At 44.2% G+C, this 26820-nt stretch overlaps 2 protein-coding genes across 17 annotated transcripts in view; one reads left to right on the top strand and one right to left on the bottom strand.

Moving 5' to 3' along the window:
- Nucleotides 1–461: 461 nt before the first annotated feature.
- Nucleotides 462–5060, bottom strand: RPA3 (replication protein A3). 3 transcript variants are annotated; one of them, XR_011383197.1, is made up of 5 exons: nt 4487–5060; nt 4163–4323; nt 3682–4009; nt 1050–1158; nt 751–824 (listed from the first exon to the last, which is right to left on the bottom strand). XR_011383197.1 is itself a non-coding variant. In XM_017344472.3 (4 exons), exons 1-4 carry the CDS (start codon nt 3778–3780, stop codon nt 742–744), a joined length of 366 nt encoding a protein of 121 aa, XP_017199961.2. In that variant the 5' UTR covers nt 3781–3822; the 3' UTR covers nt 462–741. The 3 variants fall into 3 exon arrangements, 1 of the variants encoding a protein (XP_017199961.2); XM_017344472.3 differs by lacking the exons at nt 4163–4323; nt 4487–5060 and adding an exon at nt 2658–2732 and having other exon boundaries at nt 462–824; nt 3682–3822; XR_011383196.1 differs by lacking the exon at nt 4163–4323 and having other exon boundaries at nt 4487–5057.
- The window catches only part of UMAD1 (UBAP1-MVB12-associated (UMA) domain containing 1), a 292340-nt gene continuing 269253 nt past the window's right edge, over nt 3734–26820 (top strand). For 7 of the 14 annotated variants that reach the window (XR_011383191.1, XR_011383195.1, XR_011383193.1 and 4 more), the window contains exons 1-2: nt 3734–4158; nt 19786–19897. Coding sequence is in view for 6 of the 14 variants with exons in the window: in XM_070059804.1 (XP_069915905.1) it covers nt 11610–11639; nt 19786–19897 (142 nt within the window). In the remaining 8 variants the exon portion in view is untranslated. Of the gene's footprint in view, nt 4159–11437; nt 11640–14516; nt 14651–19771; nt 19898–26820 lie in introns of all 14 variants that reach the window. The other 7 variants (XM_070059804.1, XM_017344468.3, XM_070059805.1 and 4 more) reach the window with 6 other exon arrangements.

Genomic DNA, 26820 nt, shown 5'->3' with positions numbered 1-26820 from the left:
GCTTCAAAGGGGAGAACAGAATTTGAGATTGAGGTTAGATGGTGAAAGGCCTCAATCACTAGTTGGAAATTCTATACGAGAAGGTTTACTTTGTTCCTACATTATCTAAAGATAATGACAATTGAAAAGAAAGAAATCAAAATCAAGTATTCCACCAATTCTTTCATACAAGATTATGTATCCTTTTAAACGCTCAGTTTTAAAATCCAGAAAAAGAGATACTTTACCAATTCCAGAAGATATAGGTTATGTTTCTTTTATAATTCATCAAAATCAGTTTTTAAGTGGAGTATCAAAGAATAATTAACCTGGGATAGTTTGAGAGATGGTGAGAAAATCCTTCGCAGTTAGCCCAGAGTTTCATTTGGAAGGTCTAAGTTCTGACCTTTCAGATGTGAAATTCCAAGTGTCTATTTGGATATGTGACTGTAAGAATAAAAATGAAATGACCAACAGTATGCTCCATTTTAATTTTTATTAATAAAATAGAAAACTAAACTCACACACCTGCTTGGATCTTTCATCTAATCCAAGCATATTCCAGAGAAACAATTCCTTGGCTGAGAACTGTCAATATACCAATTCCATCAAAAACTATAGACTGGTATATCTAAGGTTTAGTACATGAAATATTAAAGAGAAAACAATAGAAACCACAAGAATCTCTTCCTCATACATATGAGGACTCCTTTAATATTCTTTGCTGTAGCTCACTTGCAATCCTAAGAAAATCAGTCAGGATCAATCATGTTGTGTAACCCCTAAAGGAAAAAACTGAGGGAACTCGTGGGTAATTTTCACAGCTTCATTGTAAAGTCCAAGATCTGAAAAAAAAAAAAACAGTTAAGGAAACATTTAATTTTCTCTTTCCTACATATTTAAACACTACTTAGAAACAGATTAAACTATTCTCTCATTTTCCTTGGGATCAGAAAATCCCATAGAAATTGAAAACATGATAGGACTAGACCAACACATATCAAATTAAGAATAAAATTGTCTTCCTCCAAATTACATAAACCACTCAATATTAGAATGTGTTATATTACCAAAAGGATTGTTATCTTCTTTGAACTGGACATAAGATGCACACATGATGGTTGCCTTGGCTGTTACTCTTCCAACGACTTCCACAATTCCAGAGATTTCTTCATCGAGCTAAGATGCAGAACAAAATAGCAATTTGGTGTTATCACATTTTCAGTTGATTAATTTGGAAAACTGTTACTCAGTTTATTAATACCTTAAACCTTTTTTTTTTTTTTTTTTTTTTTTTTTTTGACAGGCAAGAGTTAGACAGAGAGAGAGAAAAAAGGTCTTCCTTTTTCCGTTGGTTCACCCACCAAGTGGCTGCTATGGCCGGTGCGCTGCGCTGATCTGAAGCCAGGAGCCAGGTGCTTCCTCCTGGTCTCCATCCGGGTGCAGGGCCCAAGGACCTGGGCCATCCTCCACTGCCTTCCCAGGCCACAGCAGAGAGCTGGACTGGAAGAGGAGCAACTGGGACAGAATCCGGCACCTCAACTGGGACTAGAACCCGGGGTGCTGACACTGCAGGCGGAGGATTAGCCTAGTGAGCTGCGGTGCTGGCCTACCTTAAACCTTTTTTTTTTTTTTTTTTTTTTTTTTTTTTTTTGACAGGCAGAGTGGACAGTGAGAGAGAGAGACAGAGAGAAAGGTCTTCCTTTTTGCCGTTGGTTCACCCTCCAATGGCCGCCGCTGCAGCCGGTGCACCACGCTGATCTGATGGCAGGAGCCAGGATCCAGGTGCTTTTCCTGGTCTCCCATGGGGTGCAGGGCCCAAGCACCTGGGCCATCCTCCACTGCACTCCCTGGCCATAGCAGAGAGCTGGCCTGGAAGAGGGGCAACCGGGACAGAATCCGGCGCCCCGACAGGGACTAGAACCCGGTGTGCCGGCGCCGCAAGGTGGAGGATTAGCCTATTGAGCCACGGCGCCGGCCCCCTTAAACCTTTTAACAATAATTTTAAACTTTACTAACGCAGCGGCAGGTGTCATGTTATGGTGGGTTAAGGCATTGCCTGTGACGCCAGCATCCCATATGGCTGCTGGTTTGAGTCCTGGCTGCTCCAGTTTTGATGCAACTCATTGCTAATGTGCCTAGGAAAGCAGCAGATGACCTAAGTCCAAGGACCCCTACCAGCCATGTGAGAAACCCAGAAGGAGTTCCAGGCTCCTGGCTGTGGCATGGCCCAGCCTTGGTGGTTGCAGTCATCGGGAGTGAACCAGTGGATGGAAGATCTCTCTCTCAATCAGTTTACTGAGTGTCCAGATTTCTACAAGCAGTAACTTGTTAAAGACCCATCAAGAAGAGCCAGAAACTTCTATAACTTCACAAAGTATGTTCTGCACACATTAACCAAATAGTATATGGATTTGTCTTCATGAAGTGCCAAGAAAATTGTAAGGAATGAGAACTGTTACTCAGTATTTAGTGATGTATTAAAAAGTTATGGAGCCCAAAGAACCAACAGTTAGAAATATAAAGGAAAGTATCAGAAAAGAAGGTAAGAATTTAATTTTAGAGCTATGGAGGTTTTAGAAACTCATCCTTTATACAGCACTTCCAAAAGCAGAAACATTAGCACCGAACCAAGACAAAGCAACTATGATATGCACAGAATTAATACTTAAACATACAGGTTCCATCAACTCAACAGTTCCAGTTTTCCCTTCTCCATCTGAAAGAATAAACATTTTTCCACTGGGATGAATCTAAAAAACAAACATTAAAAAAAGGCCTTTATACAGAAACAAAACCTCTAAAATATCATTAAAATAAAATAAAAAAAAAAACAAAAAGTGATGAAACTTGAGATTGACCTAATTTAGGCAAGCACAAAACAGACTCTTGAACCAGGTTTATTCGTTTCCACATAGTACCTTGTTTTATCAGAGCTAGTCACGGGACGCCCCAGCTAATTTCCGATAAAGAACCAACACTTAGTCGTCCAAGTGGGTCCCGTGATTTCCATTCGCTGTATCTGCAAACCCCACTCCGGGAACAAGTTAGAGGAGGCCTGGACCAGCTGCCAGCACTCCCGGTTCGGAAGGTTCCTACCCCACAGGAGCAGTGGACGCCCGAGGACCGATGGCCGCGGTGGGCTCCCCTCCTGGGAGACCGCCGCGAAGCGGCCCACAGGCGTGGGGCGAGGCCTGGGCACGCTCGGACTCAGTTTCCCGCTCCCTCGGCTGGGCCGCGGATGTGCGGGGGAAAGGAGCTACTGAAACAAGCCTGTCCGGCCTCTGCTTCCCTCGTGGGGCGCAGCGGCTGCCGAGGGAATCCCCACAGGGACAACCCGGGAATTTTCACAGGAAAAGGGGCGAGGACAAGGTTCTCCTCGGTGGGGCCAGCCCAGCCTGGCAGGTGGACGTGGGAGTCCTGTCTACGGCTCCCTCTGCTTAAACACCACGACCGGGACAGGAGCGACAGGCGCTGACGCATGGAAGGCAGCGCATTCCGTGCCCTAACGAGGCGCCACGAAGCAGCTGCAAGGGCTCAGAAGTGTGCCGCAAGCAGCCATCCGCGCCACAAAGCCACTGCGTGAGCAGCGATGCTGAGGCGCCCGGGTCCTCTTCCCACCCTCCGTCCCCGACCCGTGGCGGTCAGGCGTCCCTCCCTCCGGCTATCGGCCCCGGCGCCCAGGGCGGCGAGCCCGCGCACCTTTTCCAGCCTCCCCACGAAGCAGACTGGCCGGTCGATGAACTGAGAGAGCATGCTGGCGTTGATGCGCGACTTGGGCAGCTCCATGACGTCCACCATGGTGGCGGGAACACGACGGACGATCCAAACTGTGCGCCCCGCGGGCGTCTATGGGGCATATCCCCAGCACCAATCAGCGAAGACTATCCCGACAGCTCCGCCAATCAAACACGCCGAAAGCGCTTTCGCAATCACGTGCTCCGGGCCAAGCGGGAGAAGGGGCGGGACGAACAGGGAAGAGAGGATCGGCTGCTTAGTGACGCGCCGCGTTCCGGAAGTGGCCCGAATCCTAGGGGGAAAGGGCAGCGGAGGCGGGGCGTGGCGGGGCGTGGCAGGTCCCCTCCCGGGCACTCCGGCCTCCCCTCGGCGACTTGACCCCGGAAGCGGGGTGTCGGGCTCCGGTGCCAGGGCGGCGGGGGACTGCGGCGCCAGCGTCAGGTACCTGTCCTCGCAGGAGGCGCCGCAGCCTTGCTGGCTGTCTCCTCCCCACGGACTGAGTGGACAGAGCGAGGCGGGACCCGGCCGCCGGCTCCTGCCACAGCCGCACCGGCTGTTAGCCTCACCCGCCCCCGTTTTCTCTTGGGCGTGGGAGGCGCGAGCCAGCTGTGAAGTGAAACGTGGGGATCGGGGTTTTTTCTGGACCCCCATCCTCCCGGAGGCGGGAAGCGGGTTGTCAGCGGTCGCGGTCACTCTTTCAGGCGCTGAGGGGCAGGGGGTCTGTTCACAGCCGGCTTCCCCGCCTGTCAGAAGAGAGGCGCCCCCATACCTGCGCTGCCGGTGCGGGTCGGGGCCTGGCGTCGGTGTTGCCGCTCTCGCCGCGGGGCGTCAGCCGTGACGGGCGTGGCCGGGGCCGAGGGGCCAGCCCGGGGGGCTGCGGGCCCCGGGGTCGGGGCGCGGCTCGCCGAGGCGCTGTCCCTGCCCGCAGAACGCGGGGGTTGCGCGGTGGGGCGCAGCCGACGCCAGCCTGGGCGCTGGGGTCCGCGGCTCCCGCGAAAACGCGGCAGCGTGTCCCTCCCTGCCGTCCACCGCCCCGCGCCCTGGAGCGGGGAGCTGAGGGCCGGCGGCCGGGGCAAGCCCTGTGTTCCTGGGCACTCGGGGAGGCTCCGTCCGTCGCCGGTTCGGAGCGCGTTGTAGCCTGCTGCGGTTGTGAGGACGGCAGAGGCGGGAGCGGTCCCGCATTTGCCTTAGCCGGAGGAGATCGTTTGGAGACTTCATGAGGCAATTTCAGATTGTAATCTCATGTACCGTAATTAAACGGCAGGGAGTGTCCCCCAGCGTTTATTTAGCGCTTACTATGTTAGTTTTATTTTTGCTGTTACTAAAACAAGTCTGAAGGATTTCGTTAAACGGATGCTGAGTGTTTGGGAAAGTGGTGGCTGTATTGGTGTAAGTCAAGTCTATTTTATATTGCTGCATAAGACCATAAAGTTTTTTGTATGCTAGCAATGCTTTGGAAAGACAGTTGATGTTCATTAAATACAATAGCGTACATCTGAATGTCCCTCATATCAATATATAAATGAAGACAGCCTTTAAGGCATCATTGTTTTATTATGGCTAAAAGAACACTTTTAAGCCAAGATACTTATTTAAAATAGGTAGATGACCAAGAAGAAATTATATTTATTTATTTGAGGGGCAGAGAGAGACACAAGGAGAGACATTCCTTACACTGGCTCAGTTTCCAAATGCCTCCAAGAACCTAGGCAGACCTGGAACTCAATCAAGGTCTCCTGCGTGGGCGGTAGGAACCCAATCACTTGAGCCATCAGCTCTGCCTCTCAGGGTCTGCCTTAGCAGGGACCTGGAGTCAGGAGCTGGGGCTGGGAACCCAGGCACTACAATATGAGATGCTGATGTTTTAACCAGTATCTTAATAAACAAGTGCCTACCCCAAAAAGATGATTCAAAACATATCCAAAAGTCTGTTTTAAATAAAAATTTATCATAAAATACATGCTACGCAGGGAAGAGTATATACAATAGTACTTAATAGTTCGTGGTGGGGTGGGTGGCTGCACAGGGGTTAAGATGCCCCTTGGGACACCTTCCTATGTCAGAGTACCTGGGTTTAAGTTCCAGTTCTGCTCCCAGCTCCAGCTTCCTGCTAATGTGCACCCTGAGAGGCAGCAGCTGATGACGAAAGTGATTGTGTCCTGCCACCCACATGGAAGACCCAGGTTGTTCCCTGCTCCCAAGTTTGGCTTGGTCCAGCCCTGGCTGTTGTGGGCATTTGTGGAGGGAGCCAGTGGAACCAGTGGGAACCTTTCTCTTTATGTTTCTTTTGCCTTTCTGTAATTAAAAAAAAAATAGTTAATGGACAATGGAGACACAGAGATACCCTACCCAAATACCCACACCAGCCGGGGCTGGGCCAGGCTGAAGCCAGGAGCCAGGGACTCAGTTTGGATCTTCCATGTGATTGGCAGGAATCCAATTACTTGAGCCATTATCTGATGCCTCCCAGGTTGTCAGTTAGCAGGAAGCTGGATTAGAATTGGAGGAGCCAGATCGTGAGCCAGGCACTCTGATATGGTGTCCCAAACAGTGACTAAACTGCTGTGTCAACTGCATGCCTCACATGTGGGCGTTTCTCAAGGGTATGCTGTTTCATTATAGAAAGGACAATCTTTTTTTTTTTAATTTTTTTTATTTTTTTTTTTTTTTAAGATTTGTTTGTTTGAAAGGGAGAGTTACAGAGAGGCAGAGGCAGAGACAAAGATCTTCCATCTGCTGGTTCATTCCCCAAATGGCCGCCACAGCTGGAGCTGGGCCCATTTGAAGGCAGGAGTCAGGAGCTTCTTCTGGATTTCCTAAAAAAGGTGCAGGGGCCCAAGGAATTGTGCCATCTTACTGCCTTCCTAGGCCATAGCACAGAGCTGGATTGGAAGAGAAACAGCCAGGTCTCGAACTGGTGCCCATATAAGATGCAGGTACTGCAGGCAGCAGCTTTACCCACTAAACCACAGCACCAGCCCCAAAGGCCAATCTTTGACCTTTACATAAATGGAGTGGTATATAAGGACACATCACAAAGCTTGTGAAAAATGGAATTTAAAGAAATGTTTATTTAGGTGCCAAAAAGATTTTGTAATCATTTGTGGTTTTCATAGTACAGATTTTCCATGAACTTTTCGAATACCCTTTGTATATTTTCTGACTTCTCTTACTTGTTTTTGAGATTAATCATGTGGATGAATGTAGGTGGCATTCATTCTTTTTGCTCCTTTGCTCTATTATTGCTTGACCTTTTGATTGCTGTTCTTTTCTGTTGTGTGCAGTGCTGGTGCATTGTGCAAACATGGGTCAGTAGAATTGCTGGAGTGTGGGATGTGGCTCTGCAGCTCTATTAGCAAAGACAAATGATTTGGCCAAATGGTAGAACCAGTGTACTCTCTTCAGGGGTATAGTAGCGTTCCAGGTAATCTACATTCATGGCAACTTTTAAAGATTTTTTTTCCCTTTTGATCTGATAGATATGAAATGGTTTTCGTTGTGGTCTCAATTTGCATTCTCTGTGTGTTCATTTTATTACAACAAGATACCTGAGGTAGGCTATTTAAGAAGGAAAAGAGGTGTATTTAGCTCACTGTTGGGGAGATTCGATGATGTGATGCTGGCGTTGGTGCAGCTGTAGCGAGGACCCTCTCTGCTGAGTCATATCACTGCAGAGGCAGTGGTCTGAGAGAGGTCACATACATCTCCGAAGCCAGGGAGACTGGGGTGGGGTACAGACTCAGGCTTTTATAATAATTTGCTCTAAATGGCACTCACTCCTGGAGACCAATGTTCCCCTCCAAGTGCAGCTTTTCCATTGACCCAAAGACCTTCTACTAGGCCCCCTCTGAAAAGTCTGCAACACCTCAACACAACCACAGTGATGACCAAGTCTCTAGCACGTGGACCCCTAGGGTACTAACCAAATCCAGACCACAGCACCTATATTCTGCTCTTTCCGCCCTCCCTCCACTCCCCTTTCCTTTTTCTTTTCTTTTCTTTTCTTTTCTTTTCTTTTCTTTTCTTTTCTTTTCTTTTCTTTTCTGGACTGGAAAGAACTCTTTTAATATAGTTACACATATTTTCCTTAAGCTTAATATAATTAATAAAACCAACTTCTTTTTTTTTTTGACAGGCAGAGTGGACAGTGAGAGAGAGAGAGAGACAGAGAGAAAGGTTTTCCTTTGCCGTTGGTTCACCCTCCAGTGGCCGCCGCAGCCAGCGCGCTGCGGCCGGCGCACCGCGCTGATCCGATGGCAGGAGCCAGGTGCTTCTCCTGGTCTCCCATGGGGTGCAGGGCCCAAGCACTTAGGCCATCCTCCACTGCACTCCCTGGCCACAGCAGAGAGCTGGCCTGGAAGAGGGGCAACTGGGACAGAATCCAGCGCCCTGACCGGGACTAGAACCCGGTGTGCTGGCGCCGCAAGGTGGAGGATTAGCCTAGTGAGCCGCGGCGCCGGCCCAATAAAACCAACTTTTAAAAATTATATAAGAATCTTTTTTACATCAGATGTATTCTGTATTCTAAAATATTTGTATTTTTGCCTTTGATATTTAATATTCCATCATCTAGAATTGAATTTTTTTAAAAAATATTTATTTGAAAGGCAGAGTTACACAAAGAGAGAGGGAGAGACAGCGAGATCTTACATCCGCTGGTTCATTCCCCAAATGGCCACAATGACGGGGACTGAACTGGACCAAAGCCAGGAGCCAGAAGCTTCTTCCAGGCCTCTCACCTGGATTTAGAGGCCTAAGCACTTGGGTCACCCTTCTGCTGCTTTCTCAGGTGCATTAACAGGGAATTGGATAGAGAGTGGAGCAGCCAGGACATGAAGGGACATCCAGTATGGGATGCTGGTGTCTGGGCAGCAGCTTAACTCACTGCATCACAATGTCATCCCCTAGAATTGAGTTTTTAATGTATGTTATTAGATAGATGTCCAGTTTCTTTGTTTCCATTTCTGTTGTCTTATCATTTATTGATTATATCACATTTTTGTACTGACCTTTGGTGTCACCTTAAATTTACAGATGTTTATGGAATCTTCCTGGGCTGTTATTTCTATTTTACTGTCTCTGTGCCATTACTCATTTTCTTCTGTAGTATTATGACAGCTTTGGACATATGGGACTATATGCTTGGGAACATCTTGTTTGTTCTTGTCTCTTTGCTGTTCCATATAAAATTTAGCTCGTCAAGTTCCATGAAAAACTGTGAAGGGATTTTGATCAAAATTGCATTGAATCCCATGTATTTTGGGAGAAGTAACATTTTTTTATTTTTTTTATTTTTTTGACAGGCAGAGTGGACAGTGAGAGAGAGAGAGACAGAGAGAAAGGTCTTCCTTTGCTGTTGGTTCACCCTCCAGTGGCTGCCGCGGCTGATGGCAGGAGCCAGGTATTTATCCTGGTCTCCCATGGGGTGCAGGGCCCAAGCACTTGGGCCATCCTCCACTGCACTCCCTGGCCACAGCAGAGAGCTGGCCTGGAAGAGGGGCAACCGGGACAGAATCCGGCACCCCGACCGGGACTAGAACCCGGTGTGCCAGCGCTGCAAGGCGGAGGATTAGCCTAGTGAGCTGTGGTGCCGGCTGAGAAGTAACATTATAATGACAACTCCTATGCTTGAGCTATTTAGTTTTCTTACAGTCTTTCCAGAAAGTTTCATGATTTGCTACCTAAAAGTTTTGAATTTTAGGGTAGATTTATTTCTAAATAACTTGTTTGGTACCATTATAAATGTATTTTTTAACATGAATATTTTAGCTGGTCATTCTAGAATATAGTTATACCATCCTGTAAAGCTCTTATTTCTAATAATTTTCAATAAGATTCTTTTGATTTTTCTATTCATAGGTGAATAATTACAGTTTGTTTCTTTACAATTCTTTTGTGCCCCTCTTCCAGGCCAGCTCTCTGCTGTGGCCAGGGAGTGCAGTGGAGGATTCTTTTGATTTTTCTATTCATAGGTGAATAATTACAGTTTGTTTCTTTACAATTCTTTTGTGTTTTACTTGTTTTTATTGCCTTTTGCCCAGGTTGGAGCCTTCTGCACCATTTTCAATAGAAATGGTATTTCAGTTCTAGTGGGGTTTGGCTGAGTAGCTAAAAGTATCTTCAATATGCAGCAGTTTTTCTCAAGCATCAGAGATGCAATTCAGCACTTGAGGAAGCTATCAAGGGGACTGGCTTTGTGGTGCGGTGAGTTAGGCAGCTGCCTGAGACACTGACAATCCCATATGAGCACCAGTTCAAGTCCTGGCTGCTTTGCTTGTGACCCAGCTCTCTGCTAATGCACAGCAAAAGCAGTGGAGGATGGTCCAAGTGCTTGGGCCCCTGCCACTCACATGGGAGACCTGGAAGAGGTTCCAAGCTCCTGACTTTGAGCTGGCTCAGTCCTGGCCTTTGAGGCCATTTGGAGAGTGAACTAGCAGATGGAAGATTCTCTCTCTCCCTCACTCTCTCTCTCTCTCTCTCTCCTCTCCTCCTCCCACTCTCTCTGTAACTCTGCCTTTCAAATAAATAAATAATTCTTTTTAAAAAAGAAGGTTTCAGGGACCCATTTTTTGTTTGTCTTTCTGGTCTTTGATTGGTATCTAGTTGCCTATGTAAGGCTACCTCATAGGCCAAGATAAGTGCTAGAGCTCCAGCTGTCAAGTCTCCTTCCAGAAAACAGAGAAGTAGTCAGCCAGAAAGATTTACTTCCATTGGATTCAGTTCCCTTTAAGGAGCCTTCCTGGAAGTCATTCTCAACTTGGAATTCTACATATTAGCTTACAGAGTTTTTCCCCCTTTTCCCAGTTTGTTAAAGAGTGTTAACTGAATGGGTGTGAGATTTGTTCAAATGCATTTTTTATCTGTTTGAGATGAGTCTGAAGCAAGTCGGTAGACAGCTAGCAATGCTTCTTGACCAGACTGGACTTAGCAAATTAGGTAGCTGGGGCTGGTTTTACATGAGATCTAGTACCTTGCTTTCTGCTCATAGTTGTTGTGAGAAGTAGGATGAGAGGGCGCAAGTAAATTGGTTGGTTCTTTGAATTTGGAGGAAAAAAATGTCCTGTTTCTTTTTTTCTCTAGGTCCTAGAATAATGCCTACGCAACATTTAGCTCTCAAAAAATCATGGTTTTAAGGCTGGCATTGTGGCACAGAAAGCTAAGCCACCTGTGAAGACATCTGCATTGTTATCCTGTGTTAGAGTGCTGTTTTGAGTCTCAGCTTCTCTGCTTCTTAATCCAGCTCATTGCTAATGCACCTGAGAAAGCAGCGGAAGATGACCCAAGTGCTTGGGCCTCTGCCATCCACATAAGAGACCCAAATGGAGTTCTGGGCTCCCCCCTTTGGCCTGGCCCAGTCTCAGTTGTTGCAGCCATTTGGGGAGTGATCCAGTTAATGGAAGATCTGTCTCTGTCTCTCTGTCTCTCTCTCTCTGTCATTCTGCCTTTATTAAATAAGTAAATAAATGCATCTCTTTTAAAAATATCATGGTTATTGAATTAAAAAGTAAACAGATGACTGTTTGGGGAGGAAGTACAGACTTTTTACCATACAGTTATGAAAACCAAGTGATGCAGGATTTCTAGTGGACAGCTTTGGGACCAAGTCCCTGAAAGTTGAATATGATGATTCCTGCTGTGTATTGAAGTATTAGAGTGAGCATATCAAGAGCAGTTAAAGACACACTGAATGGCATTTACTTTTGTTTCTTAATCATTCCAGGTTCCCCTGAGATGCAGAGGTGTGACCTCACATCAGATGACTTCACGCCCCCTCAGGACTTTGTTTCCATGTGTTTGTCTCACCTAAGTTGATTATGTGTAGAGAAGCCTTTTGTCAGAGATTTCTGGAGTCTTTTGCAGGATGCTTTCTCTTTCCTGAATTGCAGCATTGAATGAACAAGTTAGAAATTATTATCAGACTGGTAGGTAGAATGATATTTATGCCCAAACCATAATGGTTGGTGTGTAGCCATTATGTGAAATTATATTTGTAACTTTTCTAACACATCACATTCTATCATTGTGTAAGTAACTTAGAAGAGTTAGAATGATAAGAAAATCTGTAAATTGTCTTCAATTATAACAAATTATAAATGCAGTTCTGTTTTTTTCTTTTACATTTTCAGAGGGTAGCAATTCTTTTTAAAGATTTTATTTATTTGAAAGGCTGAGTTACACAGAGGGAGAAGGAGAGATAAAAAGCTCTTCCATCCTCTTGTTTACTCCCCAAATGCCTACTGGGACTGTATCGAGCTAAAGCCAAGAGCCAGGAACTCCATCCCATCTTTTACATGGGTGGCAGGGACCCACGTGCTTGAGCTCTCACCTGGAGGTCAAGGAGCACAATAACAGGAAACTAGATTGGAAGTAGAAGAGCTGGGACTTGATCCAGGTGCTTCAGTATTAGATGCAGGCATCCCAATCAGTGTCAACATCTGGCATCCTTTGGGGTGGGGATGGGACTATGGTTTTTACAATTGAAGCAGGGAAAGATCGTGGGTGTTTTGGTAACAGCTGGTTAGCCTGGATCTCATAATGGAGTGCCTTAGTTAAAGTCCTGGCTCTTGTCACTGATTCAGCTTCCTGCTGATGCACCCTCTGGAAGGCAGAATGTGATGGCTCAAGAGTTGAGTCCTTGCCACTCGTGGGCGACATGGGTTGAGTTTCAGGCTCCTGGTGTCAGCCTGGCGCAGCTGTAACTAGTGGATTTGGGGATTGAACTAGTGGATGGAAATCCTCTGTCTCTCTGCCTTTTTTTTTTTCTTCTTTTTTTGACAGAGTGGACAGTGAGAGAGAGAGACAGAGAGAAAGGTCTTCCTTTGCTGTTGGTTCACCCTCCAGTGGCCGCCGTGGCCAGCGCGCTGCGGCCGGTGCATCGCGCTGATCCGAAGCCAGGAGCCAGGTGCTTCTCCTGGTCTCCCATGGGGTGCAGGGCCCAAGCACTTGGGCCATCCTCCACTGCCCTCCCTGGCCACAGCAGAGAGCTGGCCTGGAAGAGGGGCAACCGGGACAGAATCCGGCGCCCCGACCGGGACTAGAACCCGGTGTGCCGGCGCTGCAGGTGGAGGATTAGCCTAGTGAGCCGCGACGCCGGCCCCTGTCTCTCTGCCTTTCAAACAAAATGAAAATAAATACATTTTTTAAAAAAGAAACCCTGGTTTAAAGTAAGACATGATTCCTTCTCCCTGCTGCCCCCTAATTGTAGAATCAGATAGACCAAGAAAATACTCCTTTCTTAGGATTTCCAGGCTACCATTCTTGATTCTGAAAATAATAGGCAATTAATTAAAAAGAAACCCAGCAAAAGTCCTCAAATCCATTAACACAAATAAAACTCAAATGAAATCTTCCCTGATAACACTCTAGTAGAAACTTGGGAAGTTACATATTTTTTTCAAACTTGTGTAGGAGAGTTGTTTGATGCCATCTGAGAAGATGGAAGGTTTTGTTCTAAAATTTTCAAGACTTGTGACTTCTAAGACAACTTCATCATATGGATAAAAGCAGAAACTCTGCTTGAGACTGTATTGCAGAACATTAGTAATCCCAGACTGTGTGATGTTTCTGTGGTAGTAGGATTTCCTGTTAGAGTGACAGCTGTGATTCCAGACAGTTCCTGGGAGTTGGTGTGTCACACTCTAGCTGAAGCTGGCAGTTCAGAGGATCAAATGAAGCCTCTGGGCCGCTCTCCATGGGAGGGAAACAGCTGTTAAAGCTCTTCAGTGGTGGTGATGATCAAGTAAATCGCTCTCTTCTTGCAGTGCTCTTTTGCCCTATGATTTTCTTTGTGGTGTGTTAAGGATTTAATGTTTGCCAAAGTTTTTCCTGACTGCAATTTAGTATAAAGTAAAAGAATGTAAGCTATGAGGATCAAGAAAAACAAATTTGTAAATCAAGAAAATAACTCCCAGCTTGGCTGCCGTGGAATCTGCGCAGAAGTTCTGTGCTGTTTTTGCAGGATTCCAGAATCCTCCCTTCCTGGAGCTCTGTAATCATCCTTTGCCTTCATAGGCCTCCAGCTTTATGAGTATTTTATTTACTTATTTAGGAGGCAGAGAGAGAGAAAGAGAGAGCGCTTCCGTGAGCACAGAGCTCCTCTGTTAAATGGTTCATTCTCCAAATGCTCAAAACATCTGGAGCCAGGAACTCCACATGGGTGGCAGAAATCCAACTACTTGAGCCATCATCTCCTGCCTCCCATGGTGCACATTTGCAGGAAGATGCAGTCAGAGCTGGGCCTCAAACCCAGGTACTATGATATGGAATATGGGCATCAGAGACAGCATCTTAACCACTAGGCTAAATGTCCACCCCTCTAAGTATTTTAGCTGTTCTGTTTTGGCTAAAAATAGTAATGTTTTCAGTTTTCTAAAATCTTCTATACAGTGATATTAAGGAAGTAAGGTGTATTAAATTATACAACTTTTAATATTAGTGGTTGTTTTATATGCATATGTTATCACTCTGAATTTAGATAACAAGTGACAAGGTGAGGAATGTTAAATTACAGCACAGGCTCTCTCAGAAATGAGGTTACCAGCACCAGTTTGAATTCCACTGTACATATTGTAAGAGGTACACTAGTGTGTTCTGTGGTCATCTCTGAGCTATTCCACATCTGTGGAAATAAAGTAGAAATAGGAGTTCAAGGAGAAAAAAGAACAATGTCAGATTTCCTGTTAGAAGAGAATTTGCTCATGTATTTTTTAGATGGGTGATGGTGGGTATTAAAGTGTTTAAATTTCTTTTTTTTTTTTATTTAGAAGTGGTATTTTTTAAAATATTTATTTATTTGAAAGGCAGAGTTACACAGAGAGAGAAGCAGAGGCAAAGAGAGAGAGAGGTCTTTCATCCGCTGGTTCACTCCCCAATTGGCCGCAATGGCTGGAGCTGCACCGATCCAAAGCCAGGAACCAGGAGCTCTCCCATGCAGGTGCGGGGCCCAATGACTTGGGCCATCTTCTACTGCTTTCCCTATAGCAGAGAGCTGGATGGGAAGTGGAGCAGCCAGGACTCGAACCGGCGCCCATATGGGATGCAGACACCACAAGTAGTGGTTTTACCTGTAATACCACAGTGCCAGCCCCTAAAGTGTTTAGATTTCAATGGGTATCTTTAAAAGAATGATTTAACAGTTTTGTTTCAACATGTAAATATTTATAATATATTAGAAACTACATCCTTTATAATTTCAATGGAAGGTTTTAGATGTCAGCTTAAGAAGTTCAAAGGTATAATAATTTTTTTAAAAAAACTTCAGGCAGTTTGTGAGTACCCAAGTATGATCAGTGACTTTGAATCTTCTTTGCCTGCCACTCATATTAAGAATTGTGTTCATATCATGACCCAGCACACACACACAAAAGCAAAAGTTCATCAAACATCACCTACCTTATATCATGTTCTTACATAATCTTTTGCCTTCTGTTTTTGCTCCCCCCAGTATTCTGTTAAAAAAAAACAAAAACAAAAACAAAAACACATAACAACTTGTCTTAACCTACTAAATTGAGTTTATTAAACAGAATAATGGCTAGATCCAAAGTTTAGTTTTTTTGCTCTTTTGTCTCATATGATTTTTTGTTTGTTGGGTCTGAGCATAATTCAAAGATAACAAACTAGAATTTTTGTTAATGCTTTAGTTAACTGGTTTCCAGATTCTTCTGTGAGGTGAAAATCGGTTTAAAGTTCTCTTTTTTTGCTTATCCTCTCAGACATCTGTACATATCCCCATTACTCTAATAGCAAAGTCTACAACACTACAAATGTAAGTTTGAAAAATGAGGAGAGTGTTTGGGTAACCTCCGTGGTCATCTCATACTACAGAATACATTTTTTTTCTTTTTTTTTGACAGGCAGAGTGGACAGTGAGAGAGAGAGACAGAGAGAAAGGTCTTCCTTTGCCGTTGGTTCACCCTCCAATGGCCGCCGCGGCCAGCGCGCTGCGGCCGGCGCACTGCGCTGATTCGATGGCAGGAGCCAGGAGCCAGGTGCTTTTCCTGGTCTCCCATGGGTGCAGGGCCCAAGCACTTGGGCCATCCTCCACTGCACTCCCTGGCCACAGCAGAGAGCTGGCCTGGAAGAGGGGCAACCGGGACAGAATCCGGCGCCCCGACCGGGACTAGAACCCGGTGTGCCGGCGCCGCTAGGTGGAGGATTAGCCTAGTGAGCCGCGGCGCTGGCCTACAGAATACATTTTAAAAGAGGAATAAGATTATGTCTCTCACAAGAAATATTCAGACTGTCAAACTCTTTACTGATCTCATCAGTTGAGGAGGAGTTTCAAAGAGAGCTTTAAAGAATATTCTGTGTTGTCTTAGGTGATACATTCTTTTTTTTTTTTTTAACTTTTATTTAATGAATATAAATTTCCAAAGTACGATTTATGGATTACAATGGCTTCCCCCCCATACCGTCCCTCCCACCCACTACCCTCCCCTTTCCCACTCCCTCTCCCCTTCCATTCACATCGATTCATTTTCGATTAAGGTGATACATTCTTGCCTCAAAATTCAAGCCATCAAAAACATGAACTTATTGTCTTACACTGTTTACATACTTATCAAGAGAAATTAGTGAACTCGTTATCTAAATTTGTATGATTCTGCATTTCACAGCCCACTATACAAAAGAGGAGGAAGATTCAACATTGTTCAGGATTTTAATGTTTCAGCATTGTGAATTTTTTGGAATTTATTGAATTTTGGCACAAATGTAAAGGAAATGTGTATGTAGGGATTCTCTCTGTATCATGTGGCTGCTGTTTATCAGCCACAGAGGAATTTCAGTCCTTTTGATATATTTACATTTAACTAGTAGTCTGTTGCAATTGAAAGGGCATAATCAAATTGAGAAAACCCTGTTGCCTTAATCCTTTTGTCATGGGTAATATTACTTAGAAGACTTTGAGTAATAGGAAGAAAAAAAATAGATTATTTGCCTTGTCATTTCCCCACTCCAGAGCAATAGGATTTGCTCTGCCCAACTGTCAAGCAAGCCCGTTTATATGCAGTTTGTGTATACCATTAAAAGGGAATACAATACCCTTTTATTTCTGAGTTTTGTGTGAATGCATAGAGAAAAGAAGCATTTTGTTTTCCATACAAAGACTGTACTCCATGTATCTGTAACACACAGAGAAGTTTAAGACATTTAAGACAATTTCCTGAATAATTTTTAACTAAAAGTTTTATAAGACATCTAAATATGATGTTAATAATGATTTTTTTCATAGCTTTGTTGAGGTATCATCAATAAATTATGCATATTGAAAGCATACAATTTATTTAATTTTAACATGTTTATACCACAGAAACCACTATCACAATCAAGATAATGAACATATCCATCACCCCTAGAAGTTTCCTTGTACTTTGTAATACCTCCCTCCTTTCCTATCTCCCCTCTCCCCAAGCAACTGCAGATCTGCTTTCTGTCACTATACATTAGCTGGCATTTTCCACATGTTTATGTTAATGCTACAATACAGTATGAACTCTTCATCTGGCTTCTTTCACTCAACTGAAATTTTTGAAATTTTTGCACTGTGTAGCTTATATCAATACCTTGTTCTCTTTCATTGTTGAATAGTAGTGTGAATGTGGCACAGTTTATTTATCTGTTGTTAAACATTTGAGTGGTTTCCAGGTTTTGTATATTACAAAAACAGTTACGACATTTGTGTACAAGTGTAGACATATGCTTTCATTTTTCATAGGCAAATACCTAAAAGTAGAAGAGCTGAATCTTGTGGTAGGTATATGTTTTCATGTTTAAGAGGCCATCAAACTGTTTTCCAGAGTGGTTATACTGTAATTACATTCCTACCACCAGTGTGAAAGAATTCCAGTGGCTCCACATTTTCCAACACTTGGCCTGACAAGTCTTTTTAATCTTTTTTTTTATTTTTATTTTTATTTTTATTTTTATTTTTTTGACAGGCAGAGTGGACAGTGAGAGAGAGAGACAGAGAGAAAGGTCTTCCTTTGCCGTTGGTTCACCCTCCAGTGGCCGCCACGGCCGGCACGCTGCGGCCGGCGCACAGCGCTGATCCGATGGCAGGAGCCAGGTACTTATCCTGGTCTCCCATGGGGTGCAGAGCCCAAGCACCTGGGCCATCCTCCACTGCACTCCCTGGCCACAGCAGAGAGCTGGCCTGGAAGAGGGGCAACCGGCACAGAATCCGGTGCCCCGACCAGGACTAGAACCCAGTGTGCCCCGACCAGGACTAGAACCGGTGTGCCGGCGCGGCAAGGCAGAGGATTAGCCTAGTGAGCCATGGCGCCAGCCAGTCTTTTTAATCTTAAACATTAGGTATTTACTGATATTTGTTGGTGTTTTAATCTGCATTTCTTGATTCACTAATGATGCTGAGTATTTTTTCATGTGGTGGTTTATCATCTAATACATCTTTTTTGGTGATGTGACTATTCATATCTTTTGCCCAGTTTTTGAGTTATTTTCTCATTAGTGAGTTTTAAGAAAAGTTCTTCATATTATTCAGATATGCCTTCTCCCTCAAATGTGTAATGTTCAGGCATTTCTCTCAGCCTCTGACTTGGGCAGGTGAATTCCTTTTTTTTTCTTCTTTTTAAGATTTTATTTATTTATTTGAGAGGTAGAGTTACAGACAGTGAAAAGGAAAGACAGAGAGAAAGTCTTCCTTCCGTTGGTCCACTCCCCAGATGGCCGCAACGGCCAGAGCTGTGCCAATCCGAAGCCAGGAGCCAGGTGCTTCTTCCTGGTCTCTGCTGTGGGTGCAGGGACCCAAAGATCTGGGCCATATTCTACAGCTTTCCCAGGCCATGGCAGAGAGCTGGATTGGAAGAGGGGCAGCTGGGACTAGAACCAGTGCCCATATGGGATGCCGGTGCCGCAGGCGGAGGATTAACCTACTGCGCCACAGAGCTGGTCCTGGGCAGGTGAATTCTTTGTCTCCTGCTTATATTGAAGTAATTCCAAGATTCCCGTTATTTGAGTATTAGGAGGCATACAAACTGGGTTAGGTCTTAGCACAGCCAGGAACAAGTGTTGCAGCTAGCTAATAATGGATTTTTAGGAATAAGTTTTGGTATTTTTCCAGTTTGTAAATATGAAATTTGCTCATTGTATGCAATTTTAAAGAGTACTGAAGCCAGCGCCGCGGCTCACTAGGCTAATCCTCTGCCTTGCGGCACTGGGACACTGGGTTCTAGTCCCGGTTGGGGCACCGGATTCTGTCCCGGTTGCCCCTCTTCCAGGCCAGCTCTCTGCTGTGGCCAGGGAGTGCAGTGGAGGATGGCCCAAGTGCTTGGGCCCTGCACCCCATGGGAGACCAGGATAAGTACCTGGCTCTTGCCATCAGATCAGCGCGGTGCGCCGGCCTTGGCGGCCATTGGAGGGTGAACCAATGGCAAAGGAAGACCTTTCTCTCTCTGTCTCTCTTTCTCACTGTCCACTCTGCCTGTCAAAATAAATAAATAAATAAATAGTACTGAAAATTGTCAAAAAGGAAATGAGACTCTTTCCTTTCTTTACTGTAATATTTTCTTTTTTCACATGGCATAGGTTTTTGTTCACCATTTTTTATTTCTTTTAAAAGTGAAATCTTCCAGATATGAGTGTTTTCTGTCAGCATAGGTTCCTTGCACCATCCACTTGTGTAGGTGGGAGATAATACCCTTCTTGAATTTTGTAGCTCAGGTCAGGGCACTTATACACATCCCAGTGTTACTCCCAGTTTCTAGAAGACTTTCATTTGAATGAAATCTTTACCCACCATTCCTGCTTGTTTTATGGTTAATGATCATTCCAGAGTCTGGTGTTATCTACTGATTTAGATTATTTTCTAAGTCTTTGGAAACTGGGAAAGGATGGACTTGAATGCACACAGGATTTTAGAATGGGAATCTTGGTACCTTAATTTCTAGCTTTGTCCTCAGACAGAGAAGTTTCATGCTTTTTTAAGTCTGGCAATAATAGATTTCTAAGAGAAATGTTTGTGATATCTTTATGTTTGCTTTTAACTAAATAGGGTAAGAGCTTTCCAGTTTCATCTGAATTTGACATTGCTTAGTGTTTTTGTTTTAGGTGGAGGCAGCGGCAGCAGCAGTAGCTATGTTTCACTTCTTCAGAAAGCCTCCAGAATCTAAAAAGCCCCCAGTGCCAGAGACAGAAGAAGCAGATGGATTCGTTCTTGTAGGTGAGTCTTTGTATTTCTTTGTTTCTTCATTGAGAGACGGTCAGAACGTCCATCCACTCGTTTTTTACGTTAATGTCTGCAGTGGTAGAGGTTGGGCAGGGCTGGAGTTGAAACTGGAGCTGGGAACTCAGTCCAGGTCTCCAACCTGAGACATGGGAACCCAATCACTGGAGCCACTGGTGCTGCCTCCCAGGGTGTGCCTTGGTTGGAAGCTGGACTGAAGAGATGGAGCTGGGAATGAGACCCATGTATGCTGAGGTGGGATGTGGGTGTGTTAACCACTAGACTGAATGCCGTTTACTTAGGTGAGTCTTTCTAAGAAACAGAACCAAAATTAGAAGAATTATTTTTCCTTTGAAAATTATTTGGTAATTGTATGATTTTGTGTTATTTTAAGTTACTTCTTAAAAATTCCAGAGTTAATTTGTGTGTATAATTGTGTGTATAATTTTAAAAGGGCCATTATAAAAGTCATCAGTCATGCAGAAAATTGTCATCAAGTCACACGCTTTTAAAAAACATTGGTTTGGGGGCCAGCACTGTGGGGTAGCAGGTAAATCTGCTGCCTGCAGTGATGGCATCCCATAGGGCTGCTGGTTTGAGTCCCAGCTGCTCTACTTCTACAGCTCCCAGCTCCCTGTTAGTGTGTCTGGGAAAGCAATGGAAGATGGCCCAAGTCCTTGGGGCCTTGCACCCTTGCACCCTTGCACCCTTGTGGGAGACCTGGAAGAACTCTGGATCCTGGCTTCGGATCAGCCCAGCTCCAGCCATTTTGGCTATTTGGGAAGTGAACCAGCAGATGGGAGGTTTTTTTCTCTCTCACTCTCTCTCACTCTCTGCCTCTCTGTAACTATGCTTTTCAAATACATACATAAATAAATAAATACATTTATTTTTTTAAAAAATTAAATTTGTAGGATTAACCATCCTCCATTTATTTCCATCCAGTTAACTTTGAAGCTAAGAATCTGATAAATTCAAGTTTTGTCTTATTGATAGTTCCTATCTTGCTTCTTTTTTATTTTTTATTTTATTTTTTTTTTAATTTAAAAAAATTTTTTTAAATTTTTAAAATTTATTTTATTTTTAAAAAAATTTTTTTGACAGGCAGAGTTTGACAGTGAGAGAGAGAGAGACAGAGAGAAAGGTCTTCCTTTTTCTGTTGGTTCACCCCACAAATGGCCGCCACAGCCGGCGCGTTGTGGCCAACGTGTTGCGCCGATCCAAAGCCAGGAGCCAGGTGCTTCCTCCTGGTCTCCCATGCGGGTGCAGGGCCCAAGCACTCGGGCCATCCTCCATTGCCCTCCCGGGCCACAGCAGAGAGCTGGACTGGAGAGGAGCAACAACCGGGACAGAATCTAGCACCCCAACCGGGACTAGAACCTGGGGTGCCGGAGCCGCAGATGGAGGATTAGCCTAGTGAGCCATGGTGTCGGCCCCCTATCTTGCTTCTTAAAATAGCATCTGAAATTAAATTAGGCATCCAGTAAATATTTATTAAATAAAGTAGACTTTTAAATCTAAGTTTGTTAAATAATATCTACCAGATTTTTGTTAAAACTACTTATTTTTTCTACCATAGAATTAATGCCTTCTAATTTAAAAGATTTTAGTGGCTTTATAAACATTTCTTTTGACCAACTACAGTACTCAGCCTAAGGGGAATTCTGAAAATAAAATAAAATTTCCTTGATTCCATTGTGTCTTCCCCTCACAGAAGAGACTGGGCATCTTCATATGTTCTTCCCAGAAATTCTCTACCCAGAGATGCTGTGGCACAATCAAAACCCAGTGCCCTCTTGGGCTCATCGTCTTCTAGCCTAGAACTCACTGCAGCAAATTCCAGCTCCTTCTCTGAGGAGTGGGTTAACTCATTTGGCTTGCTCCCTGGGGTGTTTCTCATCATCTCCCTCTCTGTATACTGGTGTCTTTGTTCTACTTTTATTTTAGGCCATTCAGATTGGGATCCCCCAGCATCGACAAGTGCTCTATATGCCTTGGGAAGTGGAGAATGGTTTCTTTAGGGTTAAAGGGTGATCCTGGATTTTCAGCTTATGTACTGCATCAGCCACCTGTCTTCTCAGAGCCAGGGCTTGCCCTGTGCCTCTGAGCACCACACATTCAGAGGAAGTATGTATGGTCTCTGCCTTATCAGTATTTCACTTTAGGATCCCATCTGTTGCAAAGATAGAGAGGTTTCACCTGGCTGGCTGGCTGACTGGCTGGCTGCCTGCCTGCCTTCCTTCCTTCCTTCCTTCCTTCCTTCCTTCCTTCCTTCCTTCCTTCCTTCCATCCATCCATCCATCCATAAGACTGATTTATTTATTTGAAAGGCAGAGTTACAGAGAGGCAGAGAGAGACAGAGATAGAGACAGAGAGAGGTCTTTCATCTGCTGGTTTACTCCCCAAATGGCCACAACAGCCGGAGCTGCACCGATCCAGAGCCTGGAGCTGGGAGCTTCTTCTGGGTCTCCCAGGTGGGTGCCGGGGCCCAAGGACTTGGGCCATCTTCTACTTTTTTCCTAGGCCATAGCAGAGAGCTGGATCAGAAGTGGAGCAGCCAGGACTTGAACTGGTGCCCATATGGGATGCTGACAATGCAGGGGCCTTACCCGCTATGCCACAGCGCCACTGCCGTCCCCCCCACCCCCCCCCCGCCTTTTTTATTTCTTGACCTTAATCTTTGGGAGCCCAGAATAGTTTTTATCATGAATAAACTTGACTATAGAATGTTCCATTCTTTCCACAGCCCAGTTCTGGCAGGCCTGTTGTGTGTTCTGAATCTGCCTTATATGGCTTGGCACAGGCTTAGTACTGTGGTCAGAGTTAGTTGTTTCAGACCAGATTCCTTGCAAATCTGAGGCAAAATAATGGGACTTTGTCTTTGACCAGAGACAGTGGTTTTTGTGGGGAGGCTTCTGATGGGGTAAGATGGGGCGCTGTGGATAATGACCTTCTCTGGCCTTTCCTCCTTACCGTGTCTGGAATTAGTGCTTTGTCTTCCAAGTCAGAACTGGCTGTGTCAGCCCTTCCCCTTGTTCCTTGAAAGCTGCCAGTGTTGCTGTCCTCTCCCCTCACTAAGAGAGAAGTTCAGGGGCGCCTTATGCCTCTCTGAGGTTGTTTCACACTAAATGTTTCTCAGAACTTTGTTCCATTGAAGCCTGCTTTTCCAGTCTCTCATCCGTGTTCTTCGTTTTATAAACATCTCTGTAGTCTTAACATATATACAGGGACCTTTCTTTCTTTTCTGTTTTCTCCTGACTAGAAGTTGACATCACTCTTCTCGTTATCAAATAGCCATTCACAGGGTGTGAACTGGATGCTTCTGTGCAAGCACCCTCCTAGAATTTCCAATGCTAGGCCTCAGATTTTTTTTTAACTGATCTTCCTTGTCTATACCTCTGTGGCCAGCAACTTTGTCATGTTTCAGAGTCCAGTTCACAACTCACAAGGCTGCTAGTGCTAGTCTTCCTAAGATCTCCTCCTGTTTCTTGGCTGGATGCTTCCTTGCCCATGTCTTCTGAAGGGGCCCAGTTTCCAGGGCACTGTGCCTCACCAGGTGAAGTTTAGCAGCTGTGAGCTTTTCTTTCCTTTCCCAGAGCCAGCTCTGGTTTTAAGAGGTAGTCTTTAACTTAGTCTAAGAAGACGTATACACTTCCAAGCTTGCTATTCCATAAGGGTTTCCAGGATTTAATTACTCTAATATGTTCTCAGTCCCAGCTGCTCCCTCTGTTACAACTACGCCCTCATGGCTCATATTCCTGAAGACTGACATGCTGTGTTTTGAGGTAGTTTTCCCCAGGCCATCTTGGACTCAGCAAGATTGTTGTACTCAGTGCATATGTCTGGCAGTTGCCCCATTTTGGTTAGAAGTCAATTCTGTTGTAACTCCCAGATAACAATTTAATTTGTTGTTGAACTGCTGCTCTGCCTCATTTGTCTGATCCAAGCAAACAGGTTCCCAGATGTCAGTGAGGCCTCCTTGTCCCCCAGCTTCTCTGTCTTCTGATCCATGTCTCTGTTTAGTCCCATTTTCCTGCAGGTGCAAAGCTGCACTCCTGCACTGTTGTCTATGAAAAATCCATGTGCACCAGGTATTCTATGGATGTAGTAGTTCTGGTGGTGTCAGCAGGATCTTTTGGTTCTCCACAGAGTGCTAATAAAGGGGCTGGGTCCCCTGGTTTGGCATCTTATCTCATCAGTTTACTGGAGTTTCTACCTTGAGCGGGTTATTTAGACTCCTTGAGTGTCACTTAGCTACTGTGCAACTGAGTATGACATCGGTACCCATCCATGGGGTTATTGAAAAGATTAAATGAGTTACTGTGTGTAAAATGCTTCAAACAGCCCTGTGAGTGAGGTGATTCTATTGTACCTCCACAGATGAAATCTTAACTTTTTTTCAGGTTCCTCCAGCTAGTACAAAGCAGATGTGGAATTAACTCAGGCAGTCTGGCTTCATAGCCTAACCTTTTAACTACTAACCTATTCGTGTGGTGGCGGTTGTGTTAATGTCATACCATCATTTTCAATCTATTTTAAGTTGGTTTATTTTTATTTATTGGAAAGGCAGAGCAAGAGAGAGAGCGAGTGAGCAAGCTTCCACCTGCAGATTCACTTCCCAAGTGCCTGTGACAGCTGGCGCTGGGGAAGGCCAACACCAGGAGCCTGGAGCTGTATCTGGGTCTCCACATGGGTGGCAGGAACCCAGCTACTTGGGTCATTATCTGCTGCCTTTCAGGGTACACATTAGAAGGAAGTAAGATTGGAAACAGAGGTGGGACTCAATCCATAGGCACTCTAATATGGGATATGGGCCTCCAAGCAGTGGTTTCACTCACTGTTTCACAATCCCTGTCCTATAAGTTTTTTTTTTTTCAAGATTTATTTATTTACTCGAAAGAGTTACACAGAGAGAGAAAGAGAGGCAGAGAGAGAGAGAGGTCTTCTGTCTGCTGGTTCACTCCCCAGTTGGCTGCAATGGCTGAAGCTGTGCCAATTCAAAGCCAGGAGCCTGGACCTTCATCTGGGTCTTGCATACGGGTGCAGGGACCCAAGCACTTGGGCCATCCTCTACTGCTTTCCCAGGCCATAGCAGAGAGCTGGATTGAAAGTGGAGCAGCTGGGCCTCGAACCGGTGTCCATATGGGATCCAGCACTGCAGGTGGTGGCTTTACCCACTACGCCACAGCACTGCCCCCCCCATCAGTTTTTTAAAATAAATTTTAGTTGTGTTCTCTACCATTTAAAAAACAGAAAGCAAGGTTTTGTTTTTGTTTTATTTAATAAGAGACTGTTGGTGTACTGTTACTGTTCATAAATTTCAGCTGTGGTTTTGATTTCCCCAAATTTCTCACTATCTAATATTTTAAATAATTTAAAAATATTTTAAAATATTACAGAAAACAGTAATATACTTGAAGTTGAGATTTGAAGATGTTATACATTGTTTTGTTAGTTAAAAAAAATTTTCTTGAAAATTAAGCACCTGCCTGAGTTGGGTGGTAAAGGTAGGTCCTGCCTGACAGATTGTTAGGAATGTATTTGATTGTCTTTAAAACGAAGATGGTAAAATATTTTTTTAAAAAAATTGATTTTTTTTCTGTGGAGCTGCTGTTTTTACCATATGGTTCTGTGTGGACATACATAGTATCTACTTTAGTCTCAGAGGAAATTATCTAAAAATATTTTGGAAAATGCCAAGCAGGTTAAATGATGAATCTGAAATGCTTTTCATACTTTTATTAAGATGGCCCCACATGTGCATACGTGTATTTTGATGACCATGTAATTATATAAGTTTTTGGTTTTGGCCCCATGCAGGAGGTCCATTTCAGGAAAATATGTATTTGTGGTTTTTGTGTGTTTACCTATTGACTTTTAAATGATATGACTGAGAGTTAGAAACATGATTATTTTGGAGCAACACTTTCTTATCAAATGGACTGTACAAAATTTGTGGCCTTCATCACCTGTTTATAAGAAAGCCAGAGTAAATTTTGCTGTTGAAGCTATGGATAGTCATTTTCCACTTTAGAATACCTTTTCCTCTAGGCGAGCTTTCCTGCATAACACAAAGAGCTTTTAGGTCACAATTATTAGATGGCATTGCCGAGCTGATGAAGTCAACACATTAGGACTTGAAATTCAGGAACTGGCCAGAACCTAAGCACTTTTGTTGGTAACAGGAATATCTGGGCTGTTCGCATGCAATTAGCTCACATTTGGGTGGCAAGGCTTTTTCCCTGTTAGGATTTGCGAAGCTTTTAGCCTTTGTAAAATGTTGAGTGGGCTGAATAAAAATAAGGGGGGGACCTAGAAGAAAAACATCCTTTCCCTGTAGCCAGTTTCTATTCACATAAGAAGGTAATAGCTGTTTGTTCATTCAGTAATGAGGTAATCCTCCAGGGTACTCATTTTACACAAAAACAAATTGCAGTTTTCATTTGTATCACTGGGTGGCGATTTTTCATGTCTTAACACTGCTGTTTAAAAACTCAGCAAGCATGGCACTATTTGTAATTACCAGGGTTTTCTTCTGTTATGACATGTTTAATTGTACTTTTAAGACATTATCTTTAAGTTGATTACAAATTTATTAGTGCAGTGTACAATCTCACAGTTATTGTAAATTAGGAAAAAGGATATCTCCTAGATGTTGGCATAAAAATTCCTCCCAAAATTACAAGAAAGGCATGAATTAGTGTATTATATTGAAGCCAAAAGAAGGAAAAATAACAAAAACAACAAAAATAGAAATATAGGACGAAAAGGAATAATTCAGAATCCTGTTGTAGCATTCACTAACAGTGTTGACCAGATGTTCACTTTAACTTGGAGAAGGCAGAATGAAATTACTGAGATTAAAGGAATTGGGTTACAGTACAACTGAAATTCATGTTTTTCAGAGTATGCAGGTGTTT

The sequence above is a fragment of the Oryctolagus cuniculus genome, chromosome 16, assembly GCF_964237555.1.
Source record: "Oryctolagus cuniculus chromosome 16, mOryCun1.1, whole genome shotgun sequence".
In the NCBI taxonomy this organism is placed as follows: domain Eukaryota; kingdom Metazoa; phylum Chordata; class Mammalia; order Lagomorpha; family Leporidae; genus Oryctolagus; species Oryctolagus cuniculus.
Note: the sequence above shows the minus strand (reverse complement) of the source record. Positions and strands in the feature narration are given on the sequence as shown.

What these genes read in the sequence shown, in the direction of transcription:
- RPA3 (XM_017344472.3), bottom strand. Translation starts at nt 3,780, where the DNA reads ATGGTGGACGTCATGGAGCTGCCCAAGTCGCGCATCAACGCCAGCATG. An exon ending in TCGTGGGGAGGCTGGAAAAG is followed by an intron (nt 2,733 to 3,681) that starts GTGCGCGGGCTC and finishes TTTGTTTTTTAG; the next exon opens with ATTCATCCCAGTGGAAAAAT. An exon ending in CTGTTGAGTTGATGGAACCT is followed by an intron (nt 1,159 to 2,657) that starts GTATGTTTAAGT and finishes TCTGCATCTTAG; the next exon opens with CTCGATGAAGAAATCTCTGG.